This window comes from Neltuma alba, unplaced genomic scaffold (assembly GCF_004799145.2).
Source record: "Neltuma alba isolate B1F8T4 unplaced genomic scaffold, ASM479914v2 tig00011238_pilon, whole genome shotgun sequence".
Taxonomy (NCBI): domain Eukaryota; kingdom Viridiplantae; phylum Streptophyta; class Magnoliopsida; order Fabales; family Fabaceae; genus Neltuma; species Neltuma alba.
The window spans coordinates 57,725-77,802 of NW_021635957.1; the positions used below are offsets into that span (position 1 = coordinate 57,725).

Genomic DNA, 20,078 nt, shown 5'->3' on the forward strand with positions numbered 1-20,078 from the left:
TTATTTGTCTCTTATAATAAGGAACGGATGGAGCATTAGATAACTATTTGTGTTGTAATTTATAATAAATAAATGGCTCGAGCTTGGGTGACTCACGTGTAATGCACAGATTATGCACTAAATCTGTAATTACTACAAATATATCTAATCTAAGCATCCTTAATGATGCTAAACAAATATTACACCGTCCTTCTGAACTCAAGCAGCAATTCTATTAACTGCAGCTAGTATTGCTCGTGCTGTGCGAACATTATTAGCTAAGCGATTTATATCATCCTTCCTAGGGTAACCATGGCCAATTTTAGATTTTTACTCGTATAGCTTATCATTAACGCCTAAATGAACGCAAAACTTTATACTTGCTCGAAGAAATTAGGACTTGACCAAGATAACACGGCAGTCGTGGCGTAGCCAATTCCGGCGGGAATCGTTGTTATTGCTAGAAATGCCCCTCGCAGTGGTGAGAATTATCACTATGTAGCAACGAATAACTGACGCTGGACCCTTATATGTTCTTAATGAAGACCGACTAATTAATGATTGGCATCACGATATTTATGTCGAATTGTAGGTAGACCACATTTCAGCACGCCTGTTAATATACCAGTGGTCCTTAAGGCATACAAAACTTAAAAAGCCAGTTTTAACTGGATGCATGCAAGTCCGTCGATATGTATGCGCGCGCGCAAAGCATCTATAGTAGGTGTTAAATTGAAATATTTAAATTGCTGATTATATGGTTATATGGAGATCGGCTCTGCGTGAGTGGTCATATTACTTCATTTCTCACAGTGACAGGTTGTCATGCGAAGTTCCTCGGTTTCTTGGGTTGGGTATGATATGGAAGACTGTGCTTTCCTAGAGCTTGCTAGCAAAGGACAGGAGAGATCCATGTGCTCCTCGAACGTCGATGACACGTGTGTTTAATAGTCTATACGCTAAGTCCAAATAAAATTAACTGTGGCTCCTGTTCATATATATATATATATGCGCTTCAAAAGATTATGACGGCCGGCGACCACGTATCCGCCTTATGGAACCTTCTTGAGACTGATTAGGCATCATTGTTTTTACTAGACTGTCGCTCCGTGCAAATAGTTTATACTGTTATAGCTGTCATATTTTAGTACATGGATACCATATCGAGATTATCTGATTACAAAATAACCCACGTGAACTGTGTGCAGAGCAAAATTTTCATCGATGTGCTCTTCTTTCAGCAGTCTCATATATATATATATATATATATATTTGCTCCTCCAGCAGCACACCTCCTTCCCGACTTTATTGAAGCTTTGCCTCAATATCTCCAATGGCCGCTTCGATCTCTAGCGCTGTCATTCCCTTGTCCAGGCTCCAAGTCCAGGCTGACTTCCAATCCTACAACAAATCCCCAGCACCGTTGTCCCGCGCCCATAGTAAGTCTCTATCTATAGCCAAAGAATTGACTACAAGAAAATATACTACATGCCAGGTCTTGTCCGAATCCAACTCGTCCCTGTCATCGATGATCGCAGAGCTCGAGAGGGAACGAGTACGAGTTGACGGAGACGAAGGACTACAAGAAGTTGACGAGGTGCATCTCGAAGAATCGACCGAAGCAGGATTAGCTGATGTTTGGCGCGACATCCACGGCGAAGACGACTGGGTTGGGCTTCTTGACCCCATGGATACACTTCTCCGCTCAGAACTGATTCGCTACGGCGAAATGGCTCAAGCCTGCTACGACGCTTTGATTACGACCCTTTTCCAAGTGCTGCGGAAGCTGCCGATTCACCCGTCGCACGTTCTTCGAGTCCTTGGGTATGACTCAACTCGGCTACGACGTCACGCGCTACCTCTACGCCACCGCTCACATCGACCTCCCCAACTTCTTCAAGAAGTCCCTAAACCCTAGAATGTGGAGCAACAACGCCAACTGGGCAGGATACGTCGCCGTCTCTGACGACCAGACCACCAAACGACTTGGTCGCAGAGACATAACAATTGCGTGGAGAGGAACAGTGACCCGGTTGGAATGGATCGCGGACTTGATGGATTTCCTCAAACCCATCTCCGGCAACAAAATCCCCTGCCCGGACCAATCCGTGAAAGTCGAATCTGGTTTCGTGGATCTTTACACCTCGAAGGACGGTGCGTGCCGGTTCTGTAAATACTCGGCGAGGGAGCAGATCTTGACGGAGGTAAAGCGGTTGCTGGAAATGTACAGAGACGAGGAACTGAGCATAACGATCACGGGGCACAGCCTGGGGAGCGCGTTGGCTATATTGAGCGCTTACGACATAGTCGAGACGGGGTTGAACGTGAAGAAGGATAGCAGAGCAGTGCCGGTTTCGGTGTTTTCATTTTCGGGTCCGAGAGTGGGGAACGTGAGGTTCAGGGAGAGGTTGGAGTGGCTGGGAGTGAAGGTTCTGAGGGTGTTCAATGAGCACGATATTGTGCCCAAGTCACCTGGGTTTCTGTTCAACGAGCAGGTGCCGTCGATGGTGATGAAGTTGGCCGAGGCTTTGCCGTGGAGCTATTCACATGTCGGGGTGGAGTTCCGGTTGGACCACCACAACTCGCCGTTTCTGAAGCCCACCAACGATCCTGTTTGTGCCCATAACTTAGAGGCTCTCTTGCATTTGCTTGACGGGTTAGTATTTGTTCAACTATATACTATCCTTGCATCTTTCCATCAAGCTCTAATTTTCTTGCGTGCTTATATACATAGACACCATTCATCCACCCATTTTAGAATTCGATTCGTTTAAATTAACTCGTTCCTAAGTAAATATGTAGTAATTCTTTTGGTGTTCATTCCGATGTTGAAGACCAAGCTAGAGGAGGATAAAATACCGATCAAAATGTGGAAGACTAGTCGAGATCGAGATTACGATGAAATCCAGTTTCGAGGTCTCTCTGTCCAACAAATGTTGTCGTTATCGCTGAGGACAGAAACGGAGCCAAGTATAGTACATTAATATCCCGTTTCCCGGCCGTCGTGCCGTCGGGATTATGAGATGCCTCCTTTAACCAAAGGTCAAAAGTCGGAGTCTCGGATTAAGACAACGATCGGATTTCTAGAGATGCATAAGGATTAAAATGAATAAACAAATAAAAAAGCAAGTTGCGTTTTGAAGAATAGTGATTGGGGGTGTCAATTTATGAAGCGAAACTTGAAATTAAAAAATAGGTGGGTAGTTGATTAAAGGATGGGTGGCGAATAGAGAGTATGGTGCATGTATTGGCCAGCAGAGACGACGTGTAGTTGTAAATTATTGTTTACTATGAATGACGATGATGGGTGATGGGCGCAGATACCACGGAAGAGGGCGGAGATTTGTGCTAGCGAGCGGGAGGGACCCTGCACTGGTGAACAAGGCATGCGACTTCTTGAAAGATCATTACTTGGTGCCGCCAAGCTGGAGGCAAGACGAGAACAAGGGCATGATCAAGAACAGGGACGGACGGTGGATGCAGCCTGAACGCCCTAAACTTGACGATCATCCTCACGATATTCATCATCATCTCTCCCAATTAGGCCTTGCTTCCTCTGATGTTTGAACACTGGCATCAACCCCCGCGCATGTACACTTTACCCTCTGCATGTAATTTTCAAACAAGTGTCTGCCTCAGTCAACATTGTACAGAGTATAAACCTACCAAGGAATATAATAATGCCACTAGCTCCTGGATCACGTTTTGATTTTTGTTTAATGGTTGTTGAACTTATCTGATGTCTCAATCAATACACATCGGTGGTTCCTATTTAAAAATGACCACTGCAGGATTATATATTGCATATAAATTTCTTTACATGCTTAACGCCTTCAGGGATATCTTTTTTTAAAAGACCACGCGTTAGATGCATGAATTATTAAGATGACAGGTCCAGTAAGAGTTCTCCATCGGATGTTACACCTCTCCTGACGTGTTAAATGATCATCGTTTCATCAGTCCACCAGCAACTTTAGCCCCGGCCTTTTTCACATTTTACCCCAAAATCTGAAAGAATTGTATGTCGTACGCATTACATAGTTATAAACTCAAGCACACATTCTTCAATCATCAGTACCTTTTCTTTTTTAAAATCCAACCCGGGTGAATCATATATACAAAATCATTGTTGATGATGCATTAACGCGCTGGATGTATTAATGACCTGTTAAGAGTTTTGTTTATCAGGCTTGTTGGTTTTTACACGAGATACAGTCATAGCGGATGGTGAACATGCCCATGCTGCGTTGTTAACTTGTTACTCGTTAACAGGGCACCTCTTTGGTTCGGGAACCGAAGTGCCATGAAACTTTAACACTAATGACTTGTAAATCCGGACAGCTATGATCACGTGGCTGACGAGGGACAGTGTTTTAGCATTCACGTTTTAGCGCTGGCATCACATTAGCCAGGATCTGAAGCAAATCTTATTCCTGCCTATTTGATCATGTCATTAATATAAGTTATGTCGATATCCTTGGTAATATATCGAGGTTCGTTGATGATATTCCTGTCCACTGATCCTGCAAGAACCAAATCATGTTATGGTGATTTGCAGCTTTCATTCCAGATAAGGGGAATCAACTCGAATCTTGAACGGGCAGTAGAAAGATTTTCCTGCTTAAAATATGGGATTCGAAGCTTAGAACACTCGCCACGCCAAACTGCCAGCTAAACAAGCCAACAAGCCTACAGACAGATTAACTCGTTCAAGAACATTTGGCTTTAATAATATTCGCTCGTTTTGGGTATATATAGAAGGGACAAATCAGATACATAAAACACGACCCTCCCCTTGGGTTTATGGGAAATTTGTTTGCACGGCATGCTGGATCCTGCTTTCCCTTACTGATTTAATCCCAGTGATTATAATTATAACTGAGACTAGTTTTGGCCCCCCGAACAAAAAAAAAAACAGAGAGACTAGTTTTAGTTTGGAACAGAACACAGGCATGCGAGCAGCAAATTAACAGGGAAGCAATAATGAAGAAATGATCTTGGAGTTCAAAGATGAGAAATTGATGCCTGAGAATAGATTGATAAGGTTGATTTAACACAACATAAAGGGACTCAATTTCCGGAATTTCTACAAGGCATCAAACGGAAATTTAGAGGGATAATCCGGATTCCTCATCTTCTTCAAGATCCCCAACGTAGACGAAGTAGAGAGCCCAAATGAGACCGAAGACGGCGAAGAGGATCCAACCTAGAACGTTGTTGCTGAGGCCAAAGGGAAGCCCCGTTCCTTCGGTGCTCATCCTCTCATCCACCAAAGCCATGGCCGGGCTCGCCATCACTGCAGCGCTCGCGGCCGCCATCAAAGATGCCCCCATCCCCAAGTTTGACTCACAGGGCTTCCTCTCCTCCATGGAGCATCTTACTCTTCCCACCTTAGCAATTGCCGGCAACCCTATCCAACCATTTTTGCAGCATCACTTAGTTCGAATTTCAAGACGAAGCTCTGTTTAACGGCTATGAGAAATCACACGACGAAGCAACTTACCGAGAACAGGAGAGGCAGAAACCCCGACAGGTCGCTTGTGAACCAGACCTGGGCGGGCGATGGACGTGGTTGGGGTGCTGGCTGAGATGGTTGCCATTGCTCTGCCCGCTGTAACTTGCGCTGATGAATTTGGAATGCAAAACGAATGGCTAGAGTGGCTGAGAGTAAGGGTTCAGCAAAATATGTCAAAATTAATATTGTTAGTCCCCGTCACCACAAAACAAAGATAGATTGGAGGCCATTCGTTAGATAGCTATCTGCAGCAATCCAATGGCTGCTGCCCACGTGTCACATAATCCATTCCATGATCGATATTTTATCTCCACTGACAAGGCCCCAAAAAATGATGAAATTTACTGAGTTATGATTTCTGAATATGATCGAGCTTGGGATAAGGTCATGATGACTCCAGGTGCGTCCCCGTCGCTTTCCCCTACAAAAATGTAAAAACTGGATGCCTACTCTAGAATCTAGATGCTATTGCGCTTCAATTAACTTCTTTCAGCCACTGCCATCTACCGAAACTCAAGGGCTCAAGGCTTATGTTCCTCCGGATGGTCATGTAATCAAATACTCAAAATCTACCATCGTTTCTAGCTTCATGGTCATACAATAAATTAAATGCTCATGACAAAGTCAGTCAACATGCACGATGCCATACAGTAAAAAAAATTTTTTTATTGATATACACCAATACACAGTAACAAACTTCATCTGGTAACCCCCCCAGAAAAAACAAAGAAAAAAATGCATCTTTATAGGCTAAAATGGCTGCGTGTTATGCGCGTCCTGGAAGTATGAAACATTAAAAGAAAAAAATGTTGTAGCTATATATAAATTGACCAAGCATCTAAAGAGTTATGGGTGTAAATTCTGAAGTGGTATCAATGTTTTTTTTTTTTTTTAATGAACGGTACAAATGATTTTATCAGAAACAGAGAACTGCTTGAGAACAAGAGAAAAGAGTTGAGCGCAACGGCCAGGCGAAGAAGCATGCATGTTGGACCAGTCAATATTGTTACAGCCATGTGGTATTGTACGAGGTTGTCTGAAATCTCTGTCGTAACATTCAAGGATAAAACAATCGTTCTCCCGGAAGCAAACTGAATTTCATGCGGCTCCATATCTGAGTCATTCTAGTTACCATGGCCAGGGACAAGCACAAAGGCCAAAGCATAACAAATTTAAATAAAGATGTCTCTTTCACCATTGCATTTGCAGCTAACGACTGTGATCACCCGAAGTTCGGTTCCCGTTTCCTATTTCAAATGGCAGTAACGATTATGAATTGATATACATCCATAGGTTGCTTGAAAAAGGAACAATGAACTGATGATTGGAGTTGAATCTCAGGGCTATTTTCATCATTGCGAATAAAGTTTGATTCTGGAGCCTGTCCGTCAACAGATCTTGCTTGGCTGGCTTTCATTGGATGTTGAAACTGCGTTTCTTAGTTTTCGTAATCTGTACTTTACCAGGCGTACGTGCATCCATATAGATTCCTTTTTCAAGATCGAAATCTTGACATGTTAAGAAGTTGGTTTGGCCGAACGAGCAAAAGTGCATATTGCTAGGACAGGGTTCTTGATTTTACGTTGCATCTATGGAAGGCGACCTCTTGAATCATAGGTATTATGAGTGACTCTCGACATTTCAATTCACATATGACTGAAAGGGATAACTCATCATTGGCCAGGATGAACAAGGTATTTAATTTTTCTTTGTATTTTAGAGAACAATATCTTAAGATGCTCATCAAACTTATTTTCTGTAATGCGAGGATCCACGAGCAGATGCACGCATCATAGCCAATTAGTAGTCACAGGGCAAAACCCTTTCTTTCGGCGAAAAAAACACTATCTATAGGAAACAGCAAGGACATGGAAATGGTTCTTCGTCCTTGCAAAACTCGTATGAATCGACTGAAGTCTACCTCCGCCAGAAGATAAGCTCCGACGACTCTGAGCAATACCACTTTATGTTGTTCCCAACTGGGAAGTGTCTATTAATTAAACCCACTAGTCTGAATTACTTTTTGGACTTTTTTACAATTTACAAATGCTAATACACGCAGGAACTTTAATTAAACAAACCAAACAGATTTCTCGTGTTATCTAGGGTACGATACGTAAATCATGTTTACTTATCAATCACTTTATGAAGTTTGAGAATCTCAGGAGTCTTTCTCTGGATAAAGTATGAAAAATAAATTATTTCAGGATAAAGTTATCAAGATTTTTTGATTTTTTCCTGGTTATAGTGAAATATATTGAAAATAATTCATAAATAAAATAAAGGAGTATACATTAATTGATTCAGGATGTTTATTGAATAGAGCTAAGCAAATGAGTCATATTATTTATTATGAATATTATGACCCTTCATAAATTTATATATTCAATATTGCATGGGCATGGGATATGATGTGGAATGTGTGATGAATAACCATTTTCACAAAACGTATTTTTATTATCTACTTCTAATTCTAATGCTAACAGATGAGCGTATTTTGGACGGCACCACTCGCTGGCGAAATTGGCCGTCCATTACACGAAACCCAGTGCGCATCTTTGAAACTAAAGGCACTCTCGGCGCATGTTATCCCTCCCCATAACTCTAGCTGTCGTTAGTTGAAGTGTCGAAGGCGTCTTTAAATACTTGTTTGAAAACTTCGTAAGGAAAAAGGAAAACACACTCCCGATTCATGCTCTTTTGGACGAAACGAAGACGCCCCCCCTCGATTCAGATCATCGAAAACTCCCTCCTTCCAAATCCGCTAAACCCCACGTCAAATCTCCACAAATCAAGCGCACCCACTTTACAAGAACTCCCCAAAATTCTCAAGCACCTTTCTTTAGCTATCCTCACCGATCTGTTGGTACGTTTCTTCATTCCACGCACGCGTCATATGCATTTTATTCCATGCTTTCTCGTTCTCTGCCCCTCATTATCTTTCTGGGTTGTTGTGTTTTTCAGTTTAATGCAAGTGATTATAACGAGATGGACGTAAATTTGGGCTGTGTACGCGCTTACCATTAGCATGCACTGGGTGGATGATACGTAGACGAGAGGGGACTGATTGGGCTGATAACAAAACGATGGCGAATCAGGTGGTAAAAGTGAAGAGGGAAACTTTTGTAGCATGCATGACTTGCCCACTCTGCAACAAGTTGTTCAGAGACGCCACCACCATATCTGAATGTCTTCATACGTGTGAGTATTCCAATTTTCGCCTTATCCCTGCCAATCCTGTTCGTTTGTCATCAATTAGAGATTAATTTCTCAAATTTTGAATCTTTCCGGCATCTTGTAGTCTTCGCGCCCTTGGTTGTCCTTGTTTTTTCTCTTCCCGATATGGGAAGTTGTCGGCAATCAGATGCGGGTGTTTGGTAATTTAATACCTCTGTACGCCTTTTTCTTTCCCTCCATTCACCAATGTCTTGTCTGTAAAGACATGAATGGTAGAAGAAGCCCAGTGGTTTAAATTAATGTCCAATGACGCTGTTCCATTACTGTCATTGGTGTAAAGATGTTTGAACCTTTGACACTTGAAGAGTTTCGTGTTCATACTTGAAAACTTGGATTTTAGCTGCGGCAGTTTTGCATTTGAAGTGTTTCGTGTTCATACTTGATAGCTTGGATTTTAGCTTAGGCAGACGTGTGGGGGCAGCGAACATAGTATGCAATTTCCATCCACATCTTGGCCATTAGAGAATAGACCTCCAGGTGTTCGCTACTCATCATTTAAAATTCATTGATGGGGTAGGTTGTTATCTTTTGTGTTCAACTTCCCGAGAAGCCTCTTCATTGGCGAAGTTGTAAAATGTAAAGAGAGGCGGCTGTGCGTATCGACTGGGAGATGGCATTTTTGCAGTGCAGTTTAACTAATCTTCCACTGTCTGGAGTTTTCTTTCTTTTTCTACTTTTCTAGTGTGATTTTTGCGGGCAAACTTCGTCCAATCCAAGGAGTCAATTTACTCACATTTTAATGCCTTATTTCTTGCTTAATGTCGTGAGGACTTTATGAAGTAACTGTGCCCCAAAGGTTTTCTTACGGACGTTGCAAAAATATTTATTTAACAGCTTTGTCATGTGATATGTCAAACTTATATTTCTCTTGATATTTCTTAACTCACTAAAAATTTCTGATATTGTATAACTTCATTCAGTTTGCAGGAAATGCATCTATGATAAAATTGCAGATGAGGAATTAGAACATTGTCCAATCTGCAACATTGATCTGGGTTGCGTCCCCCTTGAGAAATTAAGGTCAGCCACCTGACTTTGACAGACTCCTGAGCTTCCCTTTACCCTTTTTCTCTCTTGTACTCCTTAATGTAAATTACAATGCACTACCCTTCTCTTACTTCAACATGGGCGTAAGTTGTTGAACAAGGTGTTGCTAAACAACCAGGTGTCGCTATATTGTAATGGTTCATCAACATACAAGGAGAGCTGTCAATGTAATGATGATGCTATCATGATAAGATTACATGAATTATGTTAAATTTATGAAAATTTACTGCACAAGAATCCAGTTTCTGCATATGAGGAACTTCCCATAATAACGTACATGTGAACTTGCACATAAGAAAATTTCCATGACTGTAACTTTCATTCAGTGTCGTTTTCTTTAATAATTTAGCTGGCTACAGCCCTCTTTACACATGCATTGCTAGTAGCTTCTTTTATAGAGCTTACCTGTTTGACATTTCTTATTTATGGTATCTGGTATAGAAAATTAAGGATGTACATGATGTGTAATTAGTTGCAACCTAATCACCACTTAATTTTCACTTGAAAAATTAATTGTTGCACCGAATAAGGAGGATTAGCATAAAAATAGAATTTTTTTCCAAATTAAATGCATTAGCATTCTGTATTTGTTTAAGTTATATGAATCATTGATGAAGCTGGATACTTTTATGTCCATCTTGTACTTGTAATTATATCTCATCAGAGATTTTCAAAATTTCTATTTTAAACGGATCCTGCTGTAATTATAGATTTGGACAGATTGTTTTGGATTAACCACTTATAAACCTTCTGCAATAAAACCCACAGCTAAAACACAATAAATAACAGAAGGTGCACGGTTAATTAAATAGGTGTGAACCTATGAACTGTTGCATGCTCACTTCTAGTCCTTTTGATTACCAGGCCAGACCACAATTTACAAGATTTAAGAGCTAAAATTTTCCCCTTGAAGAGAAGAAAGGAAAAAACACCTGAGGCTGTTCCCTCTATAACAATACCAGCCAGAAGAAAGGAGAGATCACTTTCATCTTTGGTTGTCAGCACTCCCAGAGTATCAACACAGGTAACCATGACTGGGAGAAGAACAAAACCTACTAGAAAGGCCAGCGGTCTGCGAGCCCCTTGTTTTGCCATTGAAAAGCCTGTAAAAAAGGAGGAATCAGTAGAAGATCATACGGAGAGTTCAAGCTCGCCAGACACTTCAAACAAGTTTACTCAGAATACCAGACAGGTGGGAGAGACAATAAGGTTTTTCTTGTTTGGCCCGTCACATACGTGTCTGTTTCCCTTGTTTATATTACTATTGGCTTGGTCCATTTTTTTTTACCTGATGGTATCTATCAATATAATTATATTATTTTTGTTTTCTATTTCGTGCAGAGTTTGTCCCCTCTTGAATCTAACCCATCCTTACGCACCAAAGAGGCAGATAGTGGAGCTGAACCATGGGAAACAAAATTGGATCTTTGGAAACCTTTGAATTGTTTAGTAGAAGTGGCAAGTAGGAGTAAATCTTTCAAGTCTAGTGTGCAGGGGTCTGATGCTAAACTAGAACCTGTACAAATAAATGAAAATGACTCTCAAGTGCCAAAATCCAAAAATAAAGAGAATAAGCGCAAAGCAAAAGTTGAGAACGAAAAAGGCGACACTGATCCTATCTCTTTGAATACAGCAAAGCCTAATAAATCACGCAAAGTTCGTCGTAAAAGGGAGCCTCTTTTCGGAGAACCAGGCATATCACCTCAAGCTGTTCTGGATGCAAACAGTGCTACATTCAAAAGGAGAACTGGTCCACTTTGGTTCGCCTTAGTAGCTTCTGAAGATCAGTAAGAAAACATAGCTTTTAAACTTTACCTAATATCTTATGACCAAAAATTTGATGCATATTATAAATGTTATATAAATCCTTTTATTTTTCTTTTGCATATGTTTTTCATGCACTAATTCAAATCTAATGTTCAGGGAAGGAGACGCACCCATGCCCCAAATTCCTGCAAGTTATTTAAGAATAAAGTGAGTTCCTTTTAGACTCAATACACCTGCGTCTCAATGTTCTAGTTTAATTTATTCCATGTTTTAAAAAGTAATAAAAGAAAAATACTGATAAGATGTATGATGTTGCACATTATTAAGTAGTAAGTATTTGATTTTTTTAACTTTGTTGATAAAGATATAAACTTGTGTTAAGTGTATTTCCATAAAGTAATTTTCAAGTAAAATGTTGAATTGCAGAAAAGGAGGTAATTACTTTGATTTAACTAGCTGTGCTTCTTCATTATTCCATCAACTGTAACAAGGATAACAAATTTCCTGGAGTAATGTCCAAATTTGTATGTTCCTATCTGATGAAAAACATTTAATGATGACCTGGAAAGATGTTGGAACAGGTTGGTGTAGGAATTAGGAGGTTGGATGAAAATTCTACTGGACTTTAATTGGAGCTCTTCTATTGTATATTTTAAGATTAATTATGCAACTAGCAATATATGAAGAAAAGTAGCTTGATGTAGTCATCTACAATTTTTCCTAAAAATTTTCATCTTCAATGTTAGTTTTAATCTGCATTTATTCTCCTGAACACACAGACATTATTCAATCTGTGTCACTTGTAATGGGGCGTGTCTTAGGCAAGGGCATCTCTCTCTTGTTTGTTTGTGTAATTGTAACCTTTAACTACCCTTGTCATATAACTTTCATCCCCTGTTACGGAGAACGTTCCCTACCATATTCTTCATTATACGACTAGTCCCCATAGATCTACTTTCCTCCGGTGTAGATTTTAAACAAAGTGCATGTATGCTTTCAAGAATTCCAAAATATTATAGATCAGCCTTTTCCCCCGATCAATAATTGTAGTATATGACCTTTACAGAATTTTTTTTATTCTTACGAAATTTTCATGGTCAAGGAATGTGAAGTATTTATATGAATATCATCTAAAGTTTCATTTCATTATCCTTCCCACTTTTCAAATAAAGTGCTCTTGCAGTCTAATGCATTCACCCAAAAAATAAAAGTACCTGAAGAAGCTGAATCTGTGACTCTGCCCGCATATGACTTTTGCAGTTTAAGTCAGTTGTCTTGATCATGAATGTCGAGCACATTTCAAAGGAATAATTCATTGAAGCTCATATCTTTGATAAGGATTTGTGCTGTGATTCTGATTCTCTACTTAGCATTGTCAATCAGTTCTACACGTGTCTGTGGGTGAAGTTTACATGAACAAAGATATATACATGCCCAGCTGTTAGTTGTTATGGAACACATGGATTAACTTAATGGTTTTAGATTAGTAATAGATGATGAGGGTCTGTGCAAGATATGTGTTTGCTGTATATTTGCCAACAGTAACAGTTCTTGAGACATAATTTAACTAAACTGGAGTATGGTGTTTAGCTGTTATGATATCTGATGTTCTCTTGTTTGCCACAGGGATGGAAGTTTACCTGTGTCATTTATCCAAAAATACTTAATGAAGAAGCTAGAGCTGAGCAGTGAAACGGAGGTGACTCTCACTCTTACTTATCTAAAACGATTTTGCTTTAACTTAGGAATAACAACCCTGGAAGTTTAGCGTTATGTTTGGTTCTTGTCATGCATACTTTACAATATTTTTTGCCTCCAATGGTGTTTAATATTGTCTGCTTCCATTTATTATTCACAATCCAAATGTCATTTAAGTTTTTCTGCCTACCTCCTCAGTTCATTACATGTTTCATTACTAAAAACCATGTCCTCGTAAGTTATAAATATCCTCACATCCATATCACTTACAGTTCATAGAAGTATCTTCCTATTCATTCATCATAACTGTCCTTTGAGGTCCGTACTTTCTCAATGTTAATTTTGGTTCGCTTACCATCTCAAGTGCCTACAGCCAAGTTATGGTACATATTTATAATTTATCTCGTTTGAAAGAAGTGAGAGATAAGGCTCTAGGCCATGGGGTGCTCATTTGAAATGCAGGTTTTTAAATGGAAGAGCAGCTGAACTGCATCTGAAATGCTTCAATTCTTGATAGGCCAAAATTCATGGCAATGACCCAAATTAATTGCCCTTCTATGGTTTTTGGCGCTGCTGACGGGCGGAAATTCCTTGCTTGTTATTAATGTCTAAGCAAACAAATGATGCTAGTTCACAAGTTCCATGTTTGCTCATTACTTTGTTTTGCAGGTTGAGATTAAATGCATGGGGCAACCAGTGGTCCCTACGCTACAACTATGTAGTTTGGTTGACTTGTGGCTGCAGACAGCATCTACGACACAGCGAATTCCCGCAACAATTGGGTCCTCGGCCAAGGATTTTGTAATGGTTCTAGCATATACGCGCAAGTTTCCACACGTTTGATCTGCTTCTCCCACTGTGTCTCCATCTCTGTATTTAAACTAAGCGCATACAACTCTTCCTTGCCTCCAAATATGCTGTCGCCAAGTTGCCAATAGCGGCACTGTTGTGGTGTATACTATAGGCACTAAAGTTATGGACACATTTTCTGTCTTAACATAGCGTAGCATGGTATACCCGAACTCTGATTTTTCAACAGTTTGGTTTCATTTTTATTCGCTCGCTATTTCTTCCAACTATTTGACGATTGAACACTTGACAGCAAGCTATATTTCTTAGATCTATCCGCGTCATAGATACAGGATCCATACTTGACTGCAACAGATGATTTCTTGGATTTTAAAGAATTGTGTCGAGTATGTTGTAAAGCAAGATCTCCAATTATTACAGCTTCCAAGTTATGCATCTGTAAAGTGGTGAGGGTTCGTTCGTGATTGAACCCATTGCAAGTTTGTAACGGAAGGTTCGTTCCCCGGTGAGCCCAGAGAAGTAGAAGGAATGGCTTCCTTAGTTCCTGACAACATTTTTCTTAAGCAGAAGCACGTGGGCGGGGGAAGGTTTTAAGGGGAATAAACTTTCATAATAAAAACCTTTTGGCATGTGAGAATTTATATGCTTCCTCCGTCTCTTATTCCTTGTCATCATCATACCGGAGAGCAAAATTTATATAATATCTTTTATTCTAAATATAAGAATAAGAGTTAGTAATCAATTTGAATAGATTAAAAAAATTAATTACATTAGTTATTTGTAATAAATAAATATTATTTTTTTCTAAAATACCCTTGCTAATCAAATTTATTGGCTAAAACTATTATTATTACAAAAACTATCTTTAAAAAAATGAATAAATATGAAAAATAAAATAAATTAGGACTTAATATTTATAACCGAAATAAAAATTAAACAAGATATTATATTAAAACCTACAGTATTATGTAAATTTTTTTTCTTTTTTTCTCGCTTTAATGTCACACTATTTTAAATCGACACTACCCCTATTTAACGCTCATCTAATACAGATATTATTGAAAATAAGTAATAATTATATTTTAAAATTTCAAACAAATCATATATTTTGAAAGGAGTGAAAATTCTAATCAGGGAAAGTTAGTAGAGGCGCAGGAACTGTTAAGAACATATTGGAAACCTCAGTGCCAACAAATTTTCTTGTTTTCCTTTTTATCACAAAACAGTACAAGACATATAAAATCAAGTCTTTGTATGGCAGTAACAAGGAGGAGAATATGAGTCTCAGAAGGTGCTTGCCCTGAGATTCCACTGTAGAACCAAAATGAAAAAGCATCGGCTTTTGGTAGCCTTTCTGAAAGCAGCTATTCTCATTTCTTCCTTTGCTTCCTTCAACTGCTTCTCATTTCCAAATAGGGCCACCCAAAACTCACATGCTCTGCCCACATAAAGCATTCCAGAAATTATAGGTCACGCCAGGGTGGAACATGTTCTTCCATACTTTGGGGAAACAAAAGCACTGGATATGCATGATAATGAAGTAGACACCCATACCATTAAGAACCAGAATAATTGACGCTTCAAAGAACTATGGACCTATCTAACTTTGCTCAAAATAAAAAGGCAAATACCCAAACCCATCTCCAATACAAGCGAGGAAAAAGAATTTGAGACGCCCCAAATGAATGGGAAATACAAAGAAGAGAGGATTGATTCTATCACAAAAACAAGCCTCTCAAACCAGGGCATACATTGAATAAGAACTCAAACTGCAAAATGACTACCCTATCCAGACAAGTATATGGAAAACAACTATAGCAAATTTTTATCACTCGCGCTAGAAGGAATGCACAACACTTTACCTTATTTAAATCGTGAAACTCCACAATCCATTGAACCCAAAACTGACAAAAGAAAAAACCTAAACCTTGGGGTACCCTGTTCGTCTTGGGGGGCTAGCTACAACTGAGAGTAGCCCTCCATCGGAGGCATCTTGCTCATCCACATACAAATCTTCCGTACTCCTGAACGCCGCGTGCAGTCCGACAACTGCGAGCCCAATCAAAATTGAAACCAAGACATTCAACCAGACGCCGGTGAGAATCAAGGCCACAATGGTCACCAACCCAAGCGCAACCAGCATAACCCGGTCGTCAATTTGGCGATTGAACACCATCACCGGCTCGTCCCGGAAGAAATAGAGGAAGAACCAGGCGACGAACACCACCAAGAAGACAATCAACGATATCGGGTGCCAGAGAAGACTAAGGAAGAGAATTACGAGAACAATAAGAACGTAATTGACGCGGAAGTGACTGAGGTTGCGCTTTATGCGCATGGTGGCTTCTCCAAAGGTGAACGGGCGATTGAAGGAATAAAGAGCGAAGACCTCCTCCCATGGGCGGCGAGTGGCGTAAACGGATTGAGCTGTTGTCCTGACGCGTGGGCCAAGGTAAGAACCAGGGGTATTGGAGGTTGAGGGAAGCGAGCTGTAATTCGGCATCGATGTGGAAGACATTTAGAGAATGAAATTCGAAACCAAAGTCTAAAGCTTGAAAATCAATTAATCAATCTAGCAGAGACGGATTGGAACCCTAACAAGGAGAAGTTACATCCATTTCAGAGCGAGGGGAAGAAGAAAATGAAGGAGCTAAGGCGCTTGGCTTCGGGGAAGCTCTGATTTAACTGACTTCAGTTGCCAACTGTGAAACTTGAGAGGGCATGAACGACGCCGTTTCATGTGACTCAAAGAATGAAATGCGCAGTGATTGTCGTTTAGCGAATCGTCGTCGAACCGGGTCAAATCAAGAGAAGTGGAGTGGTTCCCACCGGGTCTCTGTCTCAGCGGGACATGATTCCACGTGGCGGGATAGTTCCCTAAATTTATTACAGCGAAGAAAAGGGGTTTTTTTTTTTTTGGTTGAGCCTTTTCCATTTGCTGGGCAAAAAATTAAGTATAATAAAATTTAAAATAAAAGCTTAAACAGTTTTTTAATAATAATGTACAAAATACGTAGAAATTTTATCTTAACTTTTATAAAACATGTTATAAGCTATTTATATCGGCAGAACTATCAGTCTGTTTGTCTGAAGAAATAAAATTCTTAAACAATTGTTTCGATACAAATAACATTCTTTTTCTGTTAACTGCTGTGTAGATTTTTTGTTTGCTTGCATAATTTGATTTCAACTTCCATTGACGACTCAAACAATCGTATGAGATTGAGAGCAATCGAACGCATTAAAGGCGCCATAGGATTCCAAGATTTCAGAGGCTTCGACTGCGGAAAAATAATTATATCAACACAGGAAGAAGGGGAAGGCCTTTCACATATCATGGAAAAACTTGTAGGTGTTGACATCTTCCACTATAAATCTGACAGCTCCTATGCAACCCAAGACGGCCACAACGGAGAAATAGATGGCTATAAAAAGATTCAGAAGCCGCATCATAAGCCTAATGTTGGTGTTCTTCGGCATATTTCCTGCCTTGAGGTAGGCTAAAGCAGGGAAGACAAAGTCTAGAGGAGTGAACCCAATTGCCCCACATATTGACACAAAATCCCCAAAAAAGGGCATAGCTGCGGCAATCAGAGTCACAAGGACCATGTATATAGAAGTAAAACAAAGCCTCACAAGGTGACTTCTTATGGAGAAATGGTCTGTAGATTTATTACTGGACACCACTCTTTCCTCAAAATAGGCATATGTTGGCCTGCAGTATATCTGACATAAAAACGAGGGAACCCCATTAGAAGAGTCTTTTGAACCGTTGAAGATTTATGCACAAAGGGACCGTTGGCCGAGGACGGTGTACCTGAAAGCATCCTGATATTTGAATTGCTGCAAATAAGTTAGCCATAATGACAGTCCATTCTGGTTTAGACAGCGAAGCTAAGATGTAAGGCTGAACTGCTGATCCAAAAGCCCAATATCCAAAGAAGGCCAGCTGCCAGTAACTCAAAATAATGACACTATATGCTGCTGATATACCTTTGTACATGTTCTTCTTTGCTGGTTCTCTCACCGTATTCTGGAAAGGGATAGGTTGTTATTGATAGCTCTTTTATAATTTGATCATGAAAGATTAAAATTTGAACAATTTAAGAAAGTGACCCTGGCAAACCAATAGAGGAAGACGAGAAGAATTAATAGATACCTGTATTTCTGGAAGCATTGCATCTCCGAATGAAAAGGCAATGACCCCAAGGGCATTGATGGCCTTGAAGAACTTGGAGGCAGAACTACCTTGCAAACTGTAACTTACTGATTTTCTGTCACTTTTCTTCCCTGACAGACGTTGAGATCGAGAAAGCTAACTATGTCATTGTCTTGAAATTATGACAGGAAAAGAACAGAAAATTTTCACCACCCACGAGCTTAACTTACCATTATAAATAGTGACACCAATTGTTGTAGCAGCAAAGCCAATTGTGCTGAAAGTGCACAATGCATTAACCCATCTGAGCGAGTGAATGTCAGGGAGCTGGGAGAGGACAAGTTCAAACACTCCAAAGAACACAATAAAATGCTGCAGAGTCAATGTGCCAGCCTCGTGATAGTGTTTGTAAACTGCCTGCACAATATACATACATCCATGAAATACAATTCCAGAAGCATAAAACCATTTAAACAGGCAGCATTTTACAAAACATTATACAAGATTCATCACCGACCTTAAGGCTGCTACCAGCAGCAATTTGAATGGCAATGTTGTTTCCCAGAGAAGCTACCTGCTGGAAAAAGGCAATAAACCAGTACCCCCAGGAACCTTCAAAAATCAGTAATTTAAGAGTATTATCACGAAGGGCATCACCAGCAGCGAATGTAAATATAAAGCCAAGATGACCAACCAAAAATACTATGTGCAAGATTTCTGTAGGTAAGGTGCTTCTCCCCATTCCATTTCCATAAAGAAGCGATCAATATACTGGAGTACCAGGTGGCTAGTGTTGCAAGCACCAGGCTAGTGACACCTAAAATCAACAAAAAGCACCTAGATAATGATTGACAATTTGTTTAGAACGTTAGGCAAGAAAACATGAAAGGCCAATATCATTAGTCAAGGTAAAGTATTCACTTGGTTTCGATGTGATGAGAGTTCGCCTACCATTAGATCGCTTTAGATTATTTTACATAAATTTTGAGAATACAGCTAAAAAAATTGGACCTTTTGAAAAACCGAGCTTTCTATCAAAAAGACTTAAGAGCCACCTTATCTAAAAATAAATAAAAGAAGAAGAAAATTGTTTATTGAATTTAGAAAATAATTATATTGATCATGACTTGTAAAAACGCAGCTTCTTATAAATTTTATAATTTTATAATTTAGGATATGCATTAATATAACAGTATATCTTAAAATTTGGCTTGAGTAGAGTTTAATAACGTCATGATATATTAGTATGTTGATTGATGGGAATAGTTATTAAAAAAAAGGACTTATCATCCATGTAGTTGCTATCATAAGTCTTTCTCTTTTAATACAAACTTCGAGCTGATATGAGATAGAGCATAGAGATTTCTATAACTTGTGCATCTTGTTTTGTTTTTATTTTTTTATTTTTTTTATCCCTCCGTCGATGAAATTAAGATGGTTTTTACGTTTTGTACAAAATTTAAAAATTAAACCAAATAAACTATAGTAAGTTGTTTTTTGCCTTTAGAAGCGCCTAATAGGAGGCTGTTAGTTAAGTAAACGGCGGAAGCGGAAGAGGAAGAGGAACTAACCGAGGGGCCAAGCAAGGGAAGCGAGAGCAAAGGGCAGAGGAGCATAAGCCGCAGGTGTCGCAATGGTCGTCGCTATATGGAAAGCTGCGTGCTTCCACGTCCCTTTACTCGCTGCTTCTTCTTCTTCTTCTTCGACCTCTCTTCCCGGGGATCTCATTTCAACAACGCACCTCTGAATTTTGCTTCTTCTTCTTCTTCCCCTATCACTTGCCGCTATTTGGATATGCATACCAATGCTTTTTTTCTTGACTTATTTAATCCCCAAGACATGGTGGGTTCCATAACTTTGAAAATC

General features: G+C 39.7%; 5 protein-coding genes across 7 annotated transcripts; 2 read left to right on the forward strand and 3 right to left on the reverse strand.

Moving 5' to 3' along the window:
* The first annotated feature begins 1,290 nt into the window (after positions 1-1,290).
* LOC114762617 (phospholipase A1-Igamma1, chloroplastic) lies at positions 1,291-3,758 on the forward strand. The gene is given in 3 exon segments (XM_028952130.1): positions 1,291-1,734; positions 1,736-2,635; positions 3,300-3,758. Coding segments are annotated over 3 exon segments (1,569 nt in total). The 5' UTR covers positions 1,291-1,312; the 3' UTR covers positions 3,547-3,758.
* Positions 3,759-4,945: 1,187 nt separating this feature from the next.
* Positions 4,946-5,692, reverse strand: LOC114762619 (photosystem II reaction center W protein, chloroplastic). Its single transcript, XM_028952134.1, has 2 exons — positions 5,483-5,692; positions 4,946-5,389 (listed from the first exon to the last, which is right to left on the reverse strand). Exons 1-2 carry the CDS (start codon positions 5,577-5,579, stop codon positions 5,088-5,090), a joined length of 399 nt encoding a protein of 132 aa, XP_028807967.1. The 5' UTR covers positions 5,580-5,692; the 3' UTR covers positions 4,946-5,087.
* Positions 5,693-8,126: 2,434 nt separating this feature from the next.
* Positions 8,127-14,517, forward strand: LOC114762606 (E3 ubiquitin protein ligase DRIP2). Its single transcript, XM_028952115.1, has 8 exons — positions 8,127-8,360; positions 8,459-8,695; positions 9,652-9,751; positions 10,643-10,970; positions 11,120-11,565; positions 11,702-11,752; positions 13,172-13,244; positions 13,913-14,517. The coding sequence occupies exons 2-8, from the start codon at positions 8,536-8,538 to the stop codon at positions 14,084-14,086; spliced, it is 1,332 nt and encodes a 443-aa protein (XP_028807948.1). The 5' UTR covers positions 8,127-8,360; positions 8,459-8,535; the 3' UTR covers positions 14,087-14,517.
* Positions 14,518-15,164: 647 nt separating this feature from the next.
* Positions 15,165-16,817, reverse strand: LOC114762614 (PRA1 family protein E-like). 2 transcript variants are annotated; one of them, XM_028952128.1, is made up of 2 exons: positions 15,916-16,817; positions 15,165-15,364 (listed from the first exon to the last, which is right to left on the reverse strand). In XM_028952128.1, exon 1 carries the CDS (start codon positions 16,569-16,571, stop codon positions 15,975-15,977), a length of 597 nt encoding a protein of 198 aa, XP_028807961.1. In that variant the 5' UTR covers positions 16,572-16,817; the 3' UTR covers positions 15,165-15,364; positions 15,916-15,974. The 2 variants fall into 2 exon arrangements, with proteins under 2 accessions (XP_028807961.1, XP_028807960.1); XM_028952127.1 differs by having other exon boundaries at positions 15,165-15,491.
* A 318-nt stretch (positions 16,818-17,135) lies between these two features.
* Positions 17,136-20,078, reverse strand: LOC114762621 (GABA transporter 1-like). Of its 2 annotated transcripts, none has more exons than XM_028952136.1 (7): positions 19,784-20,078; positions 18,907-19,029; positions 18,730-18,824; positions 18,443-18,629; positions 18,213-18,343; positions 17,871-18,086; positions 17,136-17,779 (listed from the first exon to the last, which is right to left on the reverse strand). In XM_028952136.1, the coding sequence occupies exons 1-7, from the start codon at positions 20,010-20,012 to the stop codon at positions 17,381-17,383; spliced, it is 1,380 nt and encodes a 459-aa protein (XP_028807969.1). In that variant the 5' UTR covers positions 20,013-20,078; the 3' UTR covers positions 17,136-17,380. The 2 variants fall into 2 exon arrangements, with proteins under 2 accessions (XP_028807969.1, XP_028807970.1); XM_028952137.1 differs by having other exon boundaries at positions 18,730-18,789; positions 19,784-20,077.